Below are 16,197 nucleotides of genomic sequence, written 5' to 3'. Positions count from 1 at the left end.
AGCCTTTGTTTTGTGCTTTTTTCCACTCTAGGGCCGTGGTGGCCTTGGCTCCATTTTTGTTTGGGCGTCAGGAAATGGTGGCTTGCGTTATGATAACTGTAACTGTGATGGTTACACGAACAATATTTTCACCTTATCAGTTGGCAGCACCACAGAGAATGGAGAAATCCCATGGTATAGTGAGGCTTGTGCATCAACACTCACTACCACCTTCAGCAGTGGCCTCAACAAGAACAGACAAATTGTAAGAGTTATCTTTTCTGGCTTTATCAATCCTTAACATCTAATACACACAGGAGCGAAGTCTTAGTTAAGAAGCTTTGTACTTTCTATTTTTCTGCTTGGGGATTTGAAACCTAACTTAGTGTTGTGTGTGTATATGAAACTTTTTATCACATAGACAATGACATTTCTACAAAAAGCCACCCTGCAGAGTAGACATCCTTGTAGAGCAGACATTAAGGCTGCTTTCACACTATAAAAATACCTCCGTAAAAGGGCCATTAGAAAATTATAGTCTACAGGATTTTTCCAATAGCCGTTTTAACCAGTTATCGCCCTTTATTAATAACGGCCGTTATTTTGTGACGGGCAAATGAACGGAAGAAATAGTGCTTGCACTATTTCTCCAGTTACTATCGCCCGTCACAAAAAACTTCCGTTATTAATAACGGGTTAAAATGGCTATTGGAAAAATCCCATAGACTATAATGGGATTTTCTAACGGCCGTTTAACGGACGATTTCCAGGTTTTTATAACGGGCGTTTATAACGGAGGTATTATTATAGTGTGAAAGCAGCCTAACCTCTTTCCCTTCTTTTGAGACCCCAGTAAAGTGCCTCTTTAAATGGAGTTAGGGGATGGTAATCTTTTCAGAGGGGCAGAGTTTGTCTCCAATTCTAATAACTTTCCTCCAGTATTTTGTCGCCTGGCCCATCTCGCTGCAATTTACTACAGGTTCCTTGTAGGCTCCTTGCATCTTGTTTTCCATGTATAACACTGAGATTCTAGATCTGTATTACACACAGTAAGAGGGGAGGGACTGCTTCTCCATGCATTCTTCCACAGGTTTTTTGCTTAGAAAATAAAAAAATGTTTTTTGAAACTGTTGTTTTGCTGCAGTTTTACAAAGATTTTACACATATAATTTGTGAAATGAAAGTCTTTATCTAGATCCAGAAACTAGCAATACATATGAAATGTGTTGGCGGATCCTACTGAAATTCGTAGGATCAGCCAACAATCTAATATAATATGAATGGTGACTTCCCTGACAGAGAATATCGGGGGAAAGAAGGACTCACATGCTTGATTTTAGTAGCCTGATACTGTTGTTCTCTAGGGCATAAGCCACTGGCAGAGGAGTCTGGCCGCATCTTTGTTTCCTCTTTCTGCTCAAAACTCATGCATGCTCAGCTGAGCTGGGGGGTGGGGGGGGGAGATTGGGAAAGACAGCCAACAACTAAGATGGATCTTAAGTGACACAAGGGTCAATGGTTTGAAGCTAGTTAAAGGGGTACTCCGCCCCTAGACATCTTATCCCCTATTGAAAGGATAAGGTATCAGATATCTGATTATGGGGGTCCCCAGTGGCGGGACCACCGCGATCAGACATCTTATCTCGGATGCGGCACCCAGCATTCATTTATAGCGTCTGGTGCAGCGCCGGAGGCTCGTGATGTCATGGCCACGCCCCCTCAATGCAAGTCTATGGGAGGGGGGGTAACGGACATCACGCCCCCTCCTATGGACTTGCATTGAGTGGGCGTGGCTGTGACATCACGAGCGGAGCGTGGCCATGACGTCAAGAGCCTCAGCCCCGCATTGCCAGTCATCTGGTATGGAGCGAAGTTCGCTTTGTGCACCGGGTGTCTGGGGTGCCACAGCCGAAATTGTTGGGGGGATCAGACATCTTACCCCCTATCCTTTTGGACGGGGATAAGATGTCTAGGGGGCGGAGTACACCTTTAACTAAATTTCAGCATGTCTTGTTACACAAACTTCTCATGTAACAAGACATTTTAATGACTTTTTAACTTTGTAAGGATTGTGCTGTCAATCTGCAGGTAACTACAGATATACGCCACCGTTGTACAGAGCGCCACACTGGAACATCGGCATCTGCTCCTTTAGCTGCTGGAATTATTGCACTTGCACTGGAAGCAAAGTGAGAATTGAATGCATTAAAATGTTTTATACGCAGAAGTATAAAGGAAATGCCTTGACTGATCTGTGAACTTTGTGAACACAGCCCTGCTCTCACATGGAGAGATGTTCAACACATCGTGGTACGTGCCTCAAGTCCTGCTAACCTAAAAGCTGATGACTGGGTGGTAAATGGAGCAGGCAGGAAAGGTAAGGACAGTATCAATTTACTCTTAACTGATCACTGACCAATTGTAAAGTGTAACTTTCTCTTTTTTCAAGTGAGTCACTATTATGGATATGGCCTTCTGGATGCGGAAAAATTGGTGGACCTAGCTCTAAAATGGGAAACTGCACGTCCCCAGAGAATGTGTGTGGTGAATTTTTTGACTGGTCCTCAGTAAGTGTAAATGTTTTTTCCAATGTGAACCTGTATTCACTGACAAAAATATATATGCCCAGTGTCTTGTACTTTGGAATTAATTCTTTTTTTGAGATATGTTTTTTTTTCTTGTAGGAGAGTGTCCTCCCATCTTGTAGTAAGTCACAACATCAGTGGCTGCTCAGGGACAACAAACTACATCTTGTCTCTTGAGCATGTTGAAGCCCAACTCTCCCTCAGCTATACTCGCAGGGGTGATCTCGAAATGTACCTCACCAGCCCTATGGGGACACGTTCTGTATTAGTGGCATTGAGGTACATTTGTAATAATATGAGTAGAGATACTGTATTATCAAAACTAAAGAAGTCTAAAATTTGTTTCAATTTTCTAGACCCTATGATACTAGTTCTGCAGGGTACCAAAACTGGTCCTTCGTGAGTACACACACATGGGATGAAAATCCACAGGGCACTTGGACTTTTGAATTGGTGGACAAAGGAGACTACAGGAACACTGGTAGGGATTATTTTTTTATTTCTTCATATTGGGACAAACTTTCTTTATTTCCAAACACAAAAATGTATATATATAATTAATGCTGATTTAACTACAATATGAAGTTGGTAGCTCCTTACTGTGATCTTTAACCCCTTTAGGACCAGGCCATTTTTCATTTTTGCACTTTCATTTTCCCCCCTCCTTTTCTAAAAATCATAACGCTTAAAATTTTCCACCTACAGACCCATATAGGGGCTTGTTTTTTGAACCATAGCATTGATCAGTGCGATCGGTGCTTGATTGCTCCAGTCTGCCATGGCTGACTGGAGCATTGAGGTACCGAATGGAAGTCGAGGGGGCAGTTAAGGGCTATCCAATCCTCTCAGCTGATCGGGACACCGCGGTGATCCCGATCAGCCCGACTGAGCAGCCGGGATTGTTTTTTTTTCTCTTAATTCTAGATGCCGCAATCAACTCTGATCGCGGCATCTAAAGGGTTAAAGGGGTTATCCACCATATGGTGATTTTAGTACGTACCTGGCAGACAGTAATGGACATGCTGAGGAAGGAAGGATCTGCTCTTGTATTGTGGCTAAATGGCTATGTTGTGAGACCTGTGGTTTTTAATCAGGGTGCCTGCAGCTGTTACATTAGTTGCAGATTGATCTCTCTCCCACCAAGCGATTCCTCCACCCATTGAAGCAGACAGGCTCCCTATCATCAGCGGACTAGTAAGGTCAGGTCTCGGCCGCATTGCACCCTGGGAAAAAATCTGAGACAACAGTCATTTTGTATGCTGTTAAAAATAAATATTGGGGTGAAAATCACATAAGAATTGTGAGAAAACCATCACACACAGGTACAGGCACTATATTGTGAACTATACTAACTTTACAGCCCCTGTAGCATAGTCAAATAAAAAAAAAATTCCTGGAATACCCCTTTAATGCTGGGCATCACCGCGATCGGTGATGTCCGGCATTAGCCATGGGTCCCAGCAGCTGATAGCCGCTGGGACCATCCTGCTATGATATGCCCTCAGCTCCTGAGCATACGTCATAGAAGGGGAGTGGGACAAGGGCATGCATGTACGCCATAGGAAGTTAAAAGTAAGATACTATTCACTAGTAATTGGAACTAATGGTAGAGAAATATTTTAGTCTATTGTAGATACATTAGTTTACATCTAAAGAGAAAATCTATAATATAGCCTTAGGACAGTATTTCACACAATGTGTATCTGCTCGTAGTGTTCTGCTGTAGAAATCCGCCGCTATGAGCGGACACATAAAGCTAACTGGCCGCTGCTGGGAGCTCACTCTGCAGTCCCTCCGTGACTGCCATTGATGCAGCTGCAGCCTGAAATGCACTGTGAATGCCTCCCATGAGACCCTGCCCTTATGAATTAAATTTGCATATGCTGAGCCAAATAAGTCTAGTAAGAGGCCCTACCAACAGAGTGATCACGATGGATCAAGAGAAATGTTCAGTGTAAGATAATTTGCTGTAAACTACTGAAAACTTTTGCTGTGACTACTTGGATAAAGGGCTATAATGACACCTCGCTGGGGCATCTAGTAGGGAGGTGGGCATGGTGGAATCCCTGCTGTGATAATTGGGACATGGGTGTGCTGGGGCAAGACTTGCTGTTGTGGTAGGCCTCTGGGGTATTGGTAGTGTAGTCAGGGTCTTGTTTCAGTATATCAGGGGTTAAGGTTAACCCTATGGTTCGTGACGCCAGGCTGAGGGCTAGTATGCTGAGGTAATTATCTGGCCTATCGCCGCCCTTCCCAGTAACGATAGGTGCATGTATAAAATGACTGAAGGTCCACAAGGTAGTTGAACTTGAACTTGGATAAACTTTACTTAAAGACTTGCGGTACATCCAATGAACAGTAACAGTCCCATTAATACAGTCTCCATACACTTCATTGACTAACAGTTGTTGCGGACCTTGACTTTTGATATAAGTCTCTGAATTTAGGGTTATTTGCGAAGATTCGTCCGGATTTAGGGGTTAGATACGGTCCGGTGATCTTGCAGAGTGCTTAGGGATTGATTACACTCACAATTTTGTAAAGATCAGCCGTCACCGCAAGGCTCGGGCCTAACTCACTGATGACAGCAGCGCAGATCTTTCCCTGTCAACAGACCACAAGGAAAAGAGAAGAGTAATGGCCACCGCTCCCTTATATGGGCAGGGCCATTTTGGATTGGTCCAAGTCAGCTGTCACTCACCGTTACATAGCCTGATGGGTAAACACCTGACTTCCTCCAAAGATCCTTGAACTAGTCTTTGGAACGCATCACGTGACCCGCAGGTCCTGCGACGCTAACTAGGTAAGTACACTTACCATATAAATATATACACATTAAATCTGAATAATTTTAATTACAAAAGGGGTGACAAGGGGCTTACTAAGGATAAGGACCCCACCTACACCTAGGGACTCTGACTTTGGGGACCTCACCACAAGGCAATGGATGCAATCCGGTGCCGGGACACCACACTGTTTTTTACTTTATATTAAAGGATCCTTCGATGGGGCCTTCTGTGGCTTCTGAAGGAATGGGGGGTGTTCATCCCTATAATGTTCCCTTGCATATGCACATTAACATTAGAAATACAACTGTTTAACGCATTACCATCAGCCAACAGTAAATTGTTTCTTTTCACTATTAAAGCATTGTCAATCAACCTAATACCTTTCGGACCACCCCATATCCCCTTTGCCTTCTAGCATCATTAAACCATAATACCAGTAAGAGATCACACCTTTGGTGCAGTTTGAGTTAACACCACATATGTCCTCAACATTGACCTCTGTCAATCACCAGATGGTATGTGTGGAGTCAACCTTTCTCTTCTACCCCCCTCAATCTTCTCAGTGAGTGCTAGCCCACCCCCACCAACAGGTACAACACAGATCAATTTTAACGGTATTTCAAAGCTGTGTTGCGTGTCAAAATATTAAAAGGGAAACATCACACAACCACTCGGATCCCCGCAATCTCCTGCACGGCTCTCCTCATGCATGGAGTGGGGATTGGTATCTCTATGGGAGAGCTGAGGTGCTGTACTCATGTATATCTGGCTCTCCCATAGAGATGCATGGAGGGGGCATGTTGACCAGCGCTTTGTGCGGTGGTCAACACAGCGCCGTGCATGGAGAGAGCTGGGGAACTGGGAAGGATATTACGAGGGGTCCAGTAGTTGGACCTGCCACGATCTGACCCTTATCCCCTATCCTTTGTTAAAGACACGGCAGTGTGATGGCCTCTGGGAGAGCCAGGCAGAATAATGGGAGAAAAATTACAGCATGTAACAGCTATTCATAATGGTGCCCGGTGGCCCCCATAATACACTGCTCATAAAAATAAAGGGAACACTTAAACAACACAATGTAACTCCTAGTCAATCACCCTTCTGTGAAATCACACTGCCCACTCAGGAAGCAACACTGGTTGTGCAAATGGAACAGACAACAGGTGGAAATTATAGGCAATTAGCAAGACACCCCCCCCCCCAATAAAGGAATGGTTCTGCAAGTGGTGACCACAGACCACTTCTCAGTTCCTATGCTTCCTGGCTGATGTTTTGGTCACTTTTGAATACTGGTGGTTCTTTCACTCTAGTGGTAGCATGACACTGAGTCTACAACCCACACAAGAGGCTTAGGTAGTGCAGCTCATCCAGGATGGCACATCAATGCGAGCTGTGGCAAGAAGGTTTACTGTGTCTGTCAGCATAGTGTCCAGAGCATGGAGGCGCTACCAGGAGACAGGCCAGTACATCAGGAGATGTGGAGGAGGCCGTAGGAGGGCAACAACCCAGCAGCAGGACCGCTACCTCCTCCTTTGTGCAAGGAGGAGTGGGAGGAGCACTGCCAGAGCCCTGCAAAATTACCTCCAGCAGGCCACAAATATGCATGTGTCCACTCAAATGGTCAGAAACAGACTCCATGAGGGTGGTATGAGGGCCCCAGTTCCACAGGTGGGGGTTGTATTTACAGCCCAACACAATGCAGCATGTTTGGCATTTGCCAGAGAACACCAAGATTAGCAAATTCACTACTGGCGCCCTGTGCTCTTCACAGATGAAAGCAGGTTTACACTGAGAACATGTGACAGAGTCTGGAGACGCCGTGGAGAATGTTCTGCTGCCTGCAACATCCTCCAGCATGACCGTTTGATGGTGGGCAGCCCTCCATGTGCTTGCCAGAGGCAGTCTGACTGCCATTAGGTACAGAGGTGAAATCCTCACACCCCTTGTGAGACCAAATGATGGTTTGGTTGGCCCTGGGTTCCCTCTAATGCAAGACAATGCTAGAACTCATGTGGCTGGAGTGTGCCAGCAGTTCCTACAAGAGGAAGGCATTGATGCTATGGTCTGGCCCGCCTGTTCCCCAGACCATCATCTGATTGAGCACATCTGGGACATCATGTCTCGCTCCATCCACCAACACCACATTGCACCACAGACTGTCCAGGAGTTGGTGGATGTTTTAGTCCAGGTCTGGGAGGACATCCCTCAGGAGACCATCCGCCATCTCATCAGGAGCATGCCCAGGCATTGTAGGGAGGTCATACAGGCACGTGGAGGCCACACACACTACTGAGCCTCATTTTGACTTGTTTTATGGACATTATATCAAAGTTGGATGAGCCTGTAGTGGGGGTTTCCCTTTTGATTTTGAGTGTGACTCCATATCCAGACCTCCATGGGTTGATAAATTTGATTTCCATTGATCATTTTTGTGTGATTTTGTTGTCAGCGATTAGTTCATTCATTCAGATCTAGGATGTGTTATCTTAGTGCTCCCTTTATTTTTTTGAGCAGTGTAGTAAATGGGAGCCAGGAACTAGTGTTGCTCGCGAATATTCGCAATTTGAATATTATTCGCGAATATCGCATATTCGCGAATTCGCGAATTTCGCGAATATAGCGCTATATATTCGTAATTACGAATATTCGTTTTTTTTTTTTTTTTCTTCACAGTACACATCACAGTGATCACCCCTCTCTGCTTCCAGCTTGTGTGGTGTAAAGAAGGCACTAATACTACTGTGTGAGACTGGTGTGTGAAAATTTGCATATGCTAATTTTCGCATATGCGAATTTTCGTGTATGCTAATTTTGTATATGCTAATTTTCACATGTTAATTTTCGCATACGCGAATGTTCGCATATGCGAAAATAAAACGAGAATATAACGAATATGCGAATATTCGCGAATATATGATGAATATCCGTCCATATATTCGCGAATATTCGCGAATTCGAATATGGCCTATGCCGCTCAACACTACCGGGAACTATTGTTTGATGTTGCTCCCTGTTATGTGAACAGCCGTTAAAGTCAAGGGAAAAAAAAAGGAGACTTTGATGGCCGTTCTCCACGGAGAGCAACGGCAGTGTGAAAATGGCCTAAGAGGCATATCTTTTTTTTTTTTTCTTGTACAGGCCCATATGAAAGCTTGTTTTTTGCACAACAAGTTGTGCTTTGTAATGACTCCCTTTATTTTACCATAACATACATGGCACAACCAAAAAAATATTATATGCATGGGGAAATTAAAATGAAAACCGCAATTTTGCTACTTTTGGAGGGGGGTTAGGTTTTTACACTGTACACTTCACAGTAAAACTGACATGTTCTCTTTATTCTGTGGGTCAATACGAATAAAATGATTTACTATTATTGCACTGCTGTTTTTTTTTTTTTAAACACATACTTTTTAAATAAAATTAAGATGTTTCAATTGCCCTATTGCCATTTTCTGATCTGTAGTTTTTATCTGTACCATTTTTGTTTTGATGGAACTTTTTGTTTGCTTTTTATAAAAAAAAAAAATTCTGCTATGTGATGTGACCAAAAATCATCCATTCTGGTGTTTGGTATTTTTTAACGTTCACCATGTGGGATAATAAACATTATATTTTAATAGATTGGACATTTACACATGCAACATTATTACATTTTTTTTAAATGGGAAAAGGGGTTAATTTATATTTTTATTGGGTGGGGGCTTTTATATATTTAAAAAATATATATTTTTTAAATATGTAATTTAAAATTTTCTAGACTCATTAGATTGATATGCACTGTTTAGTACTATGTTATAACTTAGAACTGATTAGTACTATTGGCAATCTTCTTGTACAGTCTTGGTTTCCAGGTTGCACAAGAAGCTCAACCATCTTGTACACTGGAGGCAATTCGTGCTTATCGTACCCTGCGATTGCACAGCAGGGGTCTGATAAGACCACCAGAACCTCCTGTTTCGCTATAGATGCCAAGATCGGCATTGATCATAGCATTTATAGGGTAAATAGCAGGCATTGCTGATGTCCTCCATTATTGGTTAAGGCTACTGCTTTCCCTTCATTTCTGTGCAGCAAATGTACTTTGCTGAGTGGGAAATTACTTGCTGAAGGGAAGTACATTTATGACTAGTGTCTTTAAGGGGTTGAGGGACACAGAGTTTTCAAATAAAACTTGTGACATCTCAAAAGTTTTAATTGGTAGGAGTCTGAACATTCAGATCCCAACCAATCACTAGACCAAGCCAGTAGAAGTCCATGCTAAGCATGCTTTCTCCTGATTCTGTGTCACGTAACTGAGACAGTCACATTATGCACACATAAGACACAGAGCAGGGAGTAAAATGTGTTTTAGCGTGCTTTTCTACCCCCTGTTTTAAATCTAACCAGATCGCAAAATTATAACCTGGTCTGACCATCTGACCATCGAGAGATATAAAACAGCATACATTTATTGTAATCTTCTTGACATCATGGCAGACAGTACATAAAACAAGAAATCTTTATGTAAAGGTAGTCCTTAGCATAAGTAAATAATGTACGAGGGTTATGTAGGCATGTCAATAAATCTTGTCTCACCAGCTGGGATTTCTTCCTTTATCCAGTGTGGTGGATCGATCTTGAAATGTCCATCAAAATGGCCGCCTCTGTTAGCTTCCTCCAGCTGTTATCCTCCTTGTGCTGGAGGGCTGTACAGGACTTCCTTGGAGACCCTCATCCATTTCTCCGTCTATCCTGGCTTTCTCTGGAGCAACTTATGCTCAAATGATGGGTGTGTCCTTTATAAATGTGGGCGTGTTTTCCTAATAGATCATGTGTCTACTATCCATAAATATACAAATATGGTTTATTAAACGTACATATCTCCTTCTAGCAGGTTGGCTGAATATATATTTAACTTGTGGGTGTATACATTATGTCATGGCTATGTTGTTGTCTGATTGGATACTACTAGCTCTACAAATATGGTACTTGTATGGCATGTACCTTGGTTGTTATTTGATATTGAAAAATAACATACTTTTTATCACCCTGTTCTAGTGATCGGCTGGGGTCTTAACACCCAGACCCCAACCGACCCAAGACTTTTGACTTGTCAAACTTTAGGACGCGTCAAAGTTTGTTTTTTTTAAACTCTGGATTACGAGAAGGACATAAAGTACAATTTCCCAGAGGTCTCTACCTTTTTTAAGCTGGCAACACACATTAGATAAAGCTAGCTGAAGTTTATGGCCAGCGTTAAGGTACCATTACACTTAAGACAAAAGATGGCCAAACCCGCAGGTTCACCCACTGTCTAAAATGTATAGTGACCAGCCAATTCTCCCCTGACAGATAGGGCACAGAAGGTTAAGACATATTGGATTTCAGCTGCCCAACACTATTGTTCTGGCAATAATATGGTGCCACTAGATCTGACTGGCAGCAGTTTACACATGAATGTTCAGCCATGTTTGGCACCTTCCCAGACACTACATACGGTACACTACTAGAAACTGAGTATTTTATATTTCTGCTTACAAGATTGTCTTCTTATGTGTGTTACATATATACTCAAAAACAAAGACTCTCCATGTCTCCTAGGATTCTTGCACAGCTTTGTGCTTATTCTCTATGGGACTAATGAAGACTTGATGGCTAGAAAAATAGGAATCCCTGTATTGACTGAATGTCTGAGCCATGGCCCTAGTGGAGTATGCCAGGGTAAGTTTCATGCCCACTTTTGCTAATGCACACCACTCCAAAGTTGGTTCTAGGGACTAGAAGCTCTCTGAGTAAATACAATTTTATTTGAGCAGGTTTATTAAAGAAGACCTCCATTAGAAACACAGCTTACCTTATACCTCTAACCTTGTGGTCTATCACACCATATTTTATGTACTGTATATTTGTACAGACTTCCCTGTAATTCAGCCTTCTGTCTGCTTATGAACAAACACCAATTTTACATCTCATCCAATTTTATCTCCTTCTGTCTTAAGCAGTCAATTCTTTGGTGCCTCATCATGGCATCACATGGGCATTTAAAGCCACTCCCTCTGTCCCTAAAGAGTTGACAATGTAATTATCATATATTTATCTATCTACTCTATCAATATCCTCCGAAACAAGTTGAGACCATAAGTATATATAAGGAAGTCTGAACTATTGTGCGTCACCGAAGCCTGATTCATACTGTTGTTATGAAACAGCCTTTTAGCGATATTTAGTGATGGAAGCAACAAGAAAAAGAACAGCTAAGGCTGGTTTCACACCGCAATAAGCAGTGTCCTTAATATGTGTGCCCAACTTAGGCCCCTTTCACACTATAAAGTTGTTCCGTTAAAAGATCTGTTATAAGCGTCCGTTAGAAAAGCCATGTTAAACGGCCATTACAAAATCTTAGTACGTCATGAATAACGGACGTTATTTGTGACGGAAGAAAAAAACGGCACATGCACTGATTTTTCTTCCATCACAAGAAACGGGTAAATTAACGGCCATTATTTTTAACATTGAAGTCTATGGCAAACAGATGAGCCTTTATGTCATCCGTCTGCACCTGGTTTATAATATCCGCTATTACTTCTGAGCATGCTCAGAAGAGGTGACATCAGACTCCTGCAGTGCTGAGGAACTACTACTACTCCTATCATGGAACAGACTTGTTTCCATGATGGGAGTAGTAATTCCCCCGCTGCAGGAGTCTTCCGGTGGCTGGGGAGGCTACATTAGTGTTTGTACTACTACCCCCATCATGGAACAGACTCTGTTCCATGAAGGGGGTTGTAGCACAGGGGCGGAGACCCCATGCGATCAGAAGTTATTAAGCAGGGGAGCTGGCGGCATGCTCTGCAACCCTGCGATGTATCAGTGTGTTTTTACTTTCATTTTTAAATCCCCCCGCGGGTAGCCCTGAATTTCTGGTACTAAGGAGCCATTCAGGGTTCCCAGCAGGGTTTGGCAGCTGGGACCATATCTACATTAAAAGATATATAGCGCTGCAGGGGGTTTATAATATGCCCCCAGCAGCACATTAATAAATATATGGACCCCACCGGCACATTAATAAAGATATGACCCCCGCCGGTGCATTGCATTTATAAATATATACCCCCCCCCCCCCGCAGCGCATTTTAATATGCCACTGCAGCACTGTATGTGAAAAGTATATCTATCAGCAGCGCATCGGGCCAGCAACGGTTGCATATGTATATAGATGCCCTGTGGGGGCAAGGTAATGCTATATGTCTGTTCCCCCAGCGCCTCTATATACATATGCCACCGCAGCGCTATGTATGAAAAGTATTTCTATCAGTATCATCGGGCCGGCCGGCTGCTGGCCCGATGCTCTGCTGATAGATATACTTTTCACATATATCGCTGCGGTGGCATATTATGACAAATGCGCTGGGGGGGGTATATATTTATAAATGTGCCGGCGGGGGTAATATCTTTTTTAATGCGCCAGCGGGGCGCATATTATAAATGTGCTGGGGGGGCTAGATATATAGGCTATATGTCTGCCCCCCCCTGCAGCGCTATATATCTTGCCCCCCACAGCGCTTTTCATATACATATGGCCCCCGCTGCCACTTACAATGTTCATTTCAAAAACCCTGCAGAGAGCCCTGATTGGCTCCTCAGTACCGGCCACTCAGGGCTCCCCGTGGGGGATTTAAAAATGAAAGTAAAAACACACGATACATCACAAACTTGCTGAGCATGCCGCCCACTCCCCTGTGTAATAACTTCTGATCGCATTGGGTCTCAGGTGCAATCAATCCCTTAGCCTCTGTACTACAACCCCCATCATGAAACAGACTCTGTTCCATGATGGGGGTAGTAGTACAAACACTAATGTAGCCTCCCCAGCCACAGGCAGACTCCCGCAGCCGGGCAATTACTACTCCCATCATAGAAACAAGTCTGTTCCATGATGGGAGTAGTAGTAGTCCCGGCTGTGGGAGTCTGTAGGCAGAGGTGTAAAATGGCTCTACATGAAGGATGTTATGACGGGTCTTAATGGATGAATATGCCTGTAATTTTGATGGACATTATTAAGCCGTTAGCACCCGTTATTTCATCCGTTATTATACGTACGTTTTTACACAGAAAACGCATGTTTAATAACGGATGAATACAGATGAACACATTTTTGCTATACAGTTCCCGTATACCATTTCAAGTTAAAAACTGTACGGAACCATATAGAAAACCATATGCATTGACTTAAACCGTATGTTGAACCCATCATCTGGTTTAGTCCGTTTGGCGTCTTATAAGGTTTTGTCCGTTTTTTTTTTAACCCATACCCTAAACCGTAGTCTAACACATTTTTTGGTCTGGGTGAAAAACCGTATTAAACCTTATACATTTTTATTTTTTTTGGCAATGGGAACCTTACAGAACTGTGTGTGCGTACGGTTCCATCCAGTTTTCACCATACGGTTTTTGACTTTGCACAGTTTTTTTTCTTGGAATTTCAATAAAACAAGTGAAACTTTATTCGAAATGGAGTGAAAAGTTTAAAACATATACTTTTTCTCTTAAACAAACGGATGCAACCGGACATGGTTTTTCAAACCGTATATGGCTTTTAACCGTATATAGGTTGAAATTTGTATACGTTTTGATACAGTTTAGTCAGGTTTTGAGGAATCCGTTTTTCATCAAAAACCTGATATGAGAACTGTATTGCAAAAACGTGGTGTGAATGCACCCTTAGTGGTCAAGGGACTACACTGCTGTATACTGCTTTAATGCAGTGAGAAAGAAGTCTAAGAGACCGACAGATGAAATTCAATTATGGAACACATAGGAAACCATAAGATTTAGTCCGCATTATCCTTTTAAGCTATTCAAAAAAATACTTGACCTATTGTTTATCTTTTAAGGGTCATGCAGTGCTAAAATGAAAAACATTTAGTTTGATGACTGTTTGTTAAATATTATTTGGTCCTTAATATACTTAACATTTTGTTCCCTAGAATGTGAAGCACCATTTTATATCTTTGGAAACCTCTGCATATCCTATTGTCCACCAAAATACTTCAAGGCTCCTCAGAAGGGAAAGACTAGCGAAAAAGAATCCCAACCTGGTCATATTTGTGCTCCATGCCACCCTTCCTGCTATACTTGCAGGGGTGATTCTGCTAATAACTGCACCTCCTGCCCCCCGTTTTCTACCCACAATAATAAAAAAAGGTCTTGCTCGCAGGTGGACTTTCCATATTCTAGTAATGCTTACTCTCTTATAACACCTGGAATCACTGTGGTGGGAGCCATTGGTGCAGGAGTCACTATGATTATGTACTACTTATTTTCTCCTTCTTCTTGCTCCTCCTGAGTGGAATGTCCATGAAATATGATGCATTTTCTACATCCTCCCTGCAGCCTTTTGTGGAAATGGAAATTGTGAATTAAAATACTCAAAAACATGTAGAACAAAGTGTTTTCTTTTCAGCTCAAAATGGTAAGGAGATCATTGCTAAAGAAAAGCACTGAGAGAGAAAATATTTGGAAAATTGAAAATCTCAGTCCTTCTACCAGTCTAAGGGTATATTCCCACACGGGGTATTTGCTGCGTATTTGCTGCTGCGTATTTTATTTTCTCTGTTGAAGTCAATGGGTAGGAAAATACACAGCACCAAATACGCAGCAAATACGCAGCAAAATACGCTGTGTGGGAACGTACCCTTAGGGTGCATTCCCACGTGGCGTATTTTGCTGCGTATTTGCTGCGTATTTGGTGCTGCGTATTTTCCTACCCATTGACTTCAACAGGGAAAATAAAATACGCAGCAGCAAATACGCAGCAAATACGCTGTGTGGGAATGTACCCTAAAAATGTTGTTGTCCCCATGTCTAAAATAAAGCTTCAACTGTTTTTGGTAACCCTTGACTGTATGTTTTGGTAGTGTAAACATACTGGGGGACATATATCAAGGGATTTAGAGCTCTTTATTTTTTTTGCTTACAAAAGTTGCATAAAAAGTCGCATAAGCGCCTAAGCAAATTTTTGTGCGACTTTTGGCTGTAAGCATAAAGCTACAAAAGAGCTTTCGAAAGTGAATTTTATTTTTCACTTTGCAGTGGTCAGGGATTTATCAAGTGCAAAAGTCGCACAAAAAGTCGCAACCCCTTCAAAATAGCATAAATGTAAGCCAGCCCGGACCTAGCTTACAAAACGGCTTTGGAGAGCAAATTTTATATTTCCACCTCCAGCAGGAAATATGATATAACAACTGTACAAAGGAGTCCGGGCTGGCATCACTCTGCAGCTGCCCGGGCTCCGTCTGATTCTATCCCTGCTACCCTAACTTAATGACGAGGACACTGATTTACATCCACCCGCCCTGGCTCTCACATCTCCCATCTGTCTGCTACTTGTTGCAAGACTTCGACTCCCAGCTTGCCCTTACAATGTAGTCTTGTAGCAGGTAGCGGGTGGGAGATGTGTGGCGCGGGCGGGTGGGAGACAAGGAGGGGATGTAAAGCAGTGTCCCTATCATAAAGTTAGGGTAAGAGGGATAGAATCAGACGGAGCCCGGGCGGCTGCAGAGTGATGCAAGCCTGGGCTTCTTTTAACATACCTAAGCGCTGCAGAGTTTTTCTAGTCCCTAATGTAATTTCACATTTCCCGCCTTTTCCCGTGATTGGCCGAGACTGAGCAGCCCCCTCCCCCCCTTGTGTCCGCCCCGCCCCCGCGCTGTACATCTCCTGCCCGCTACAAGACTCCAACTGTTGGAGTCTTGTAGCGTGCAGGAGATGTGCGGTGGGGGCGGGTGGGACACCAAGGAGGGGAGGGGGTAAAGCAGTGTCCCTGTCCCCTCATAAAGTTAAATAGAGTAGGGTGGAGACCA

The 16,197-nt window shown here is 43.0% G+C and overlaps 1 protein-coding gene across 11 annotated transcripts in view; it reads left to right on the top strand.

The window, feature by feature from the left end:
* PCSK4 (proprotein convertase subtilisin/kexin type 4) overlaps nt 1–14,765 on the top strand; it is a 59,791-nt gene extending 45,026 nt beyond the window's left edge. For all 11 annotated transcript variants that reach the window (XM_056516661.1, XM_056516695.1, XM_056516711.1 and 8 more), the window contains 8 exons: nt 32–244; nt 2,068–2,168; nt 2,253–2,356; nt 2,429–2,546; nt 2,664–2,843; nt 2,921–3,045; nt 10,937–11,056; nt 14,323–14,765. In XM_056516661.1, coding sequence (XP_056372636.1) covers nt 32–244; nt 2,068–2,168; nt 2,253–2,356; nt 2,429–2,546; nt 2,664–2,843; nt 2,921–3,045; nt 10,937–11,056; nt 14,323–14,681 — 1,320 coding nt within the window. In that variant the 3' untranslated portion in view covers nt 14,682–14,765. The remainder of the gene's footprint in view (nt 1–31; nt 245–2,067; nt 2,169–2,252; nt 2,357–2,428; nt 2,547–2,663; nt 2,844–2,920; nt 3,046–10,936; nt 11,057–14,322) is intronic.
* Nucleotides 14,766–16,197: the final 1,432 nt, after the last annotated feature.

This window comes from Hyla sarda, chromosome 1 (assembly GCF_029499605.1).
Source record: "Hyla sarda isolate aHylSar1 chromosome 1, aHylSar1.hap1, whole genome shotgun sequence".
Classification (NCBI taxonomy): Eukaryota; Metazoa; Chordata; class Amphibia; order Anura; family Hylidae; genus Hyla; species Hyla sarda.
Note: the sequence above shows the minus strand (reverse complement) of the source record. Positions and strands in the feature narration are given on the sequence as shown.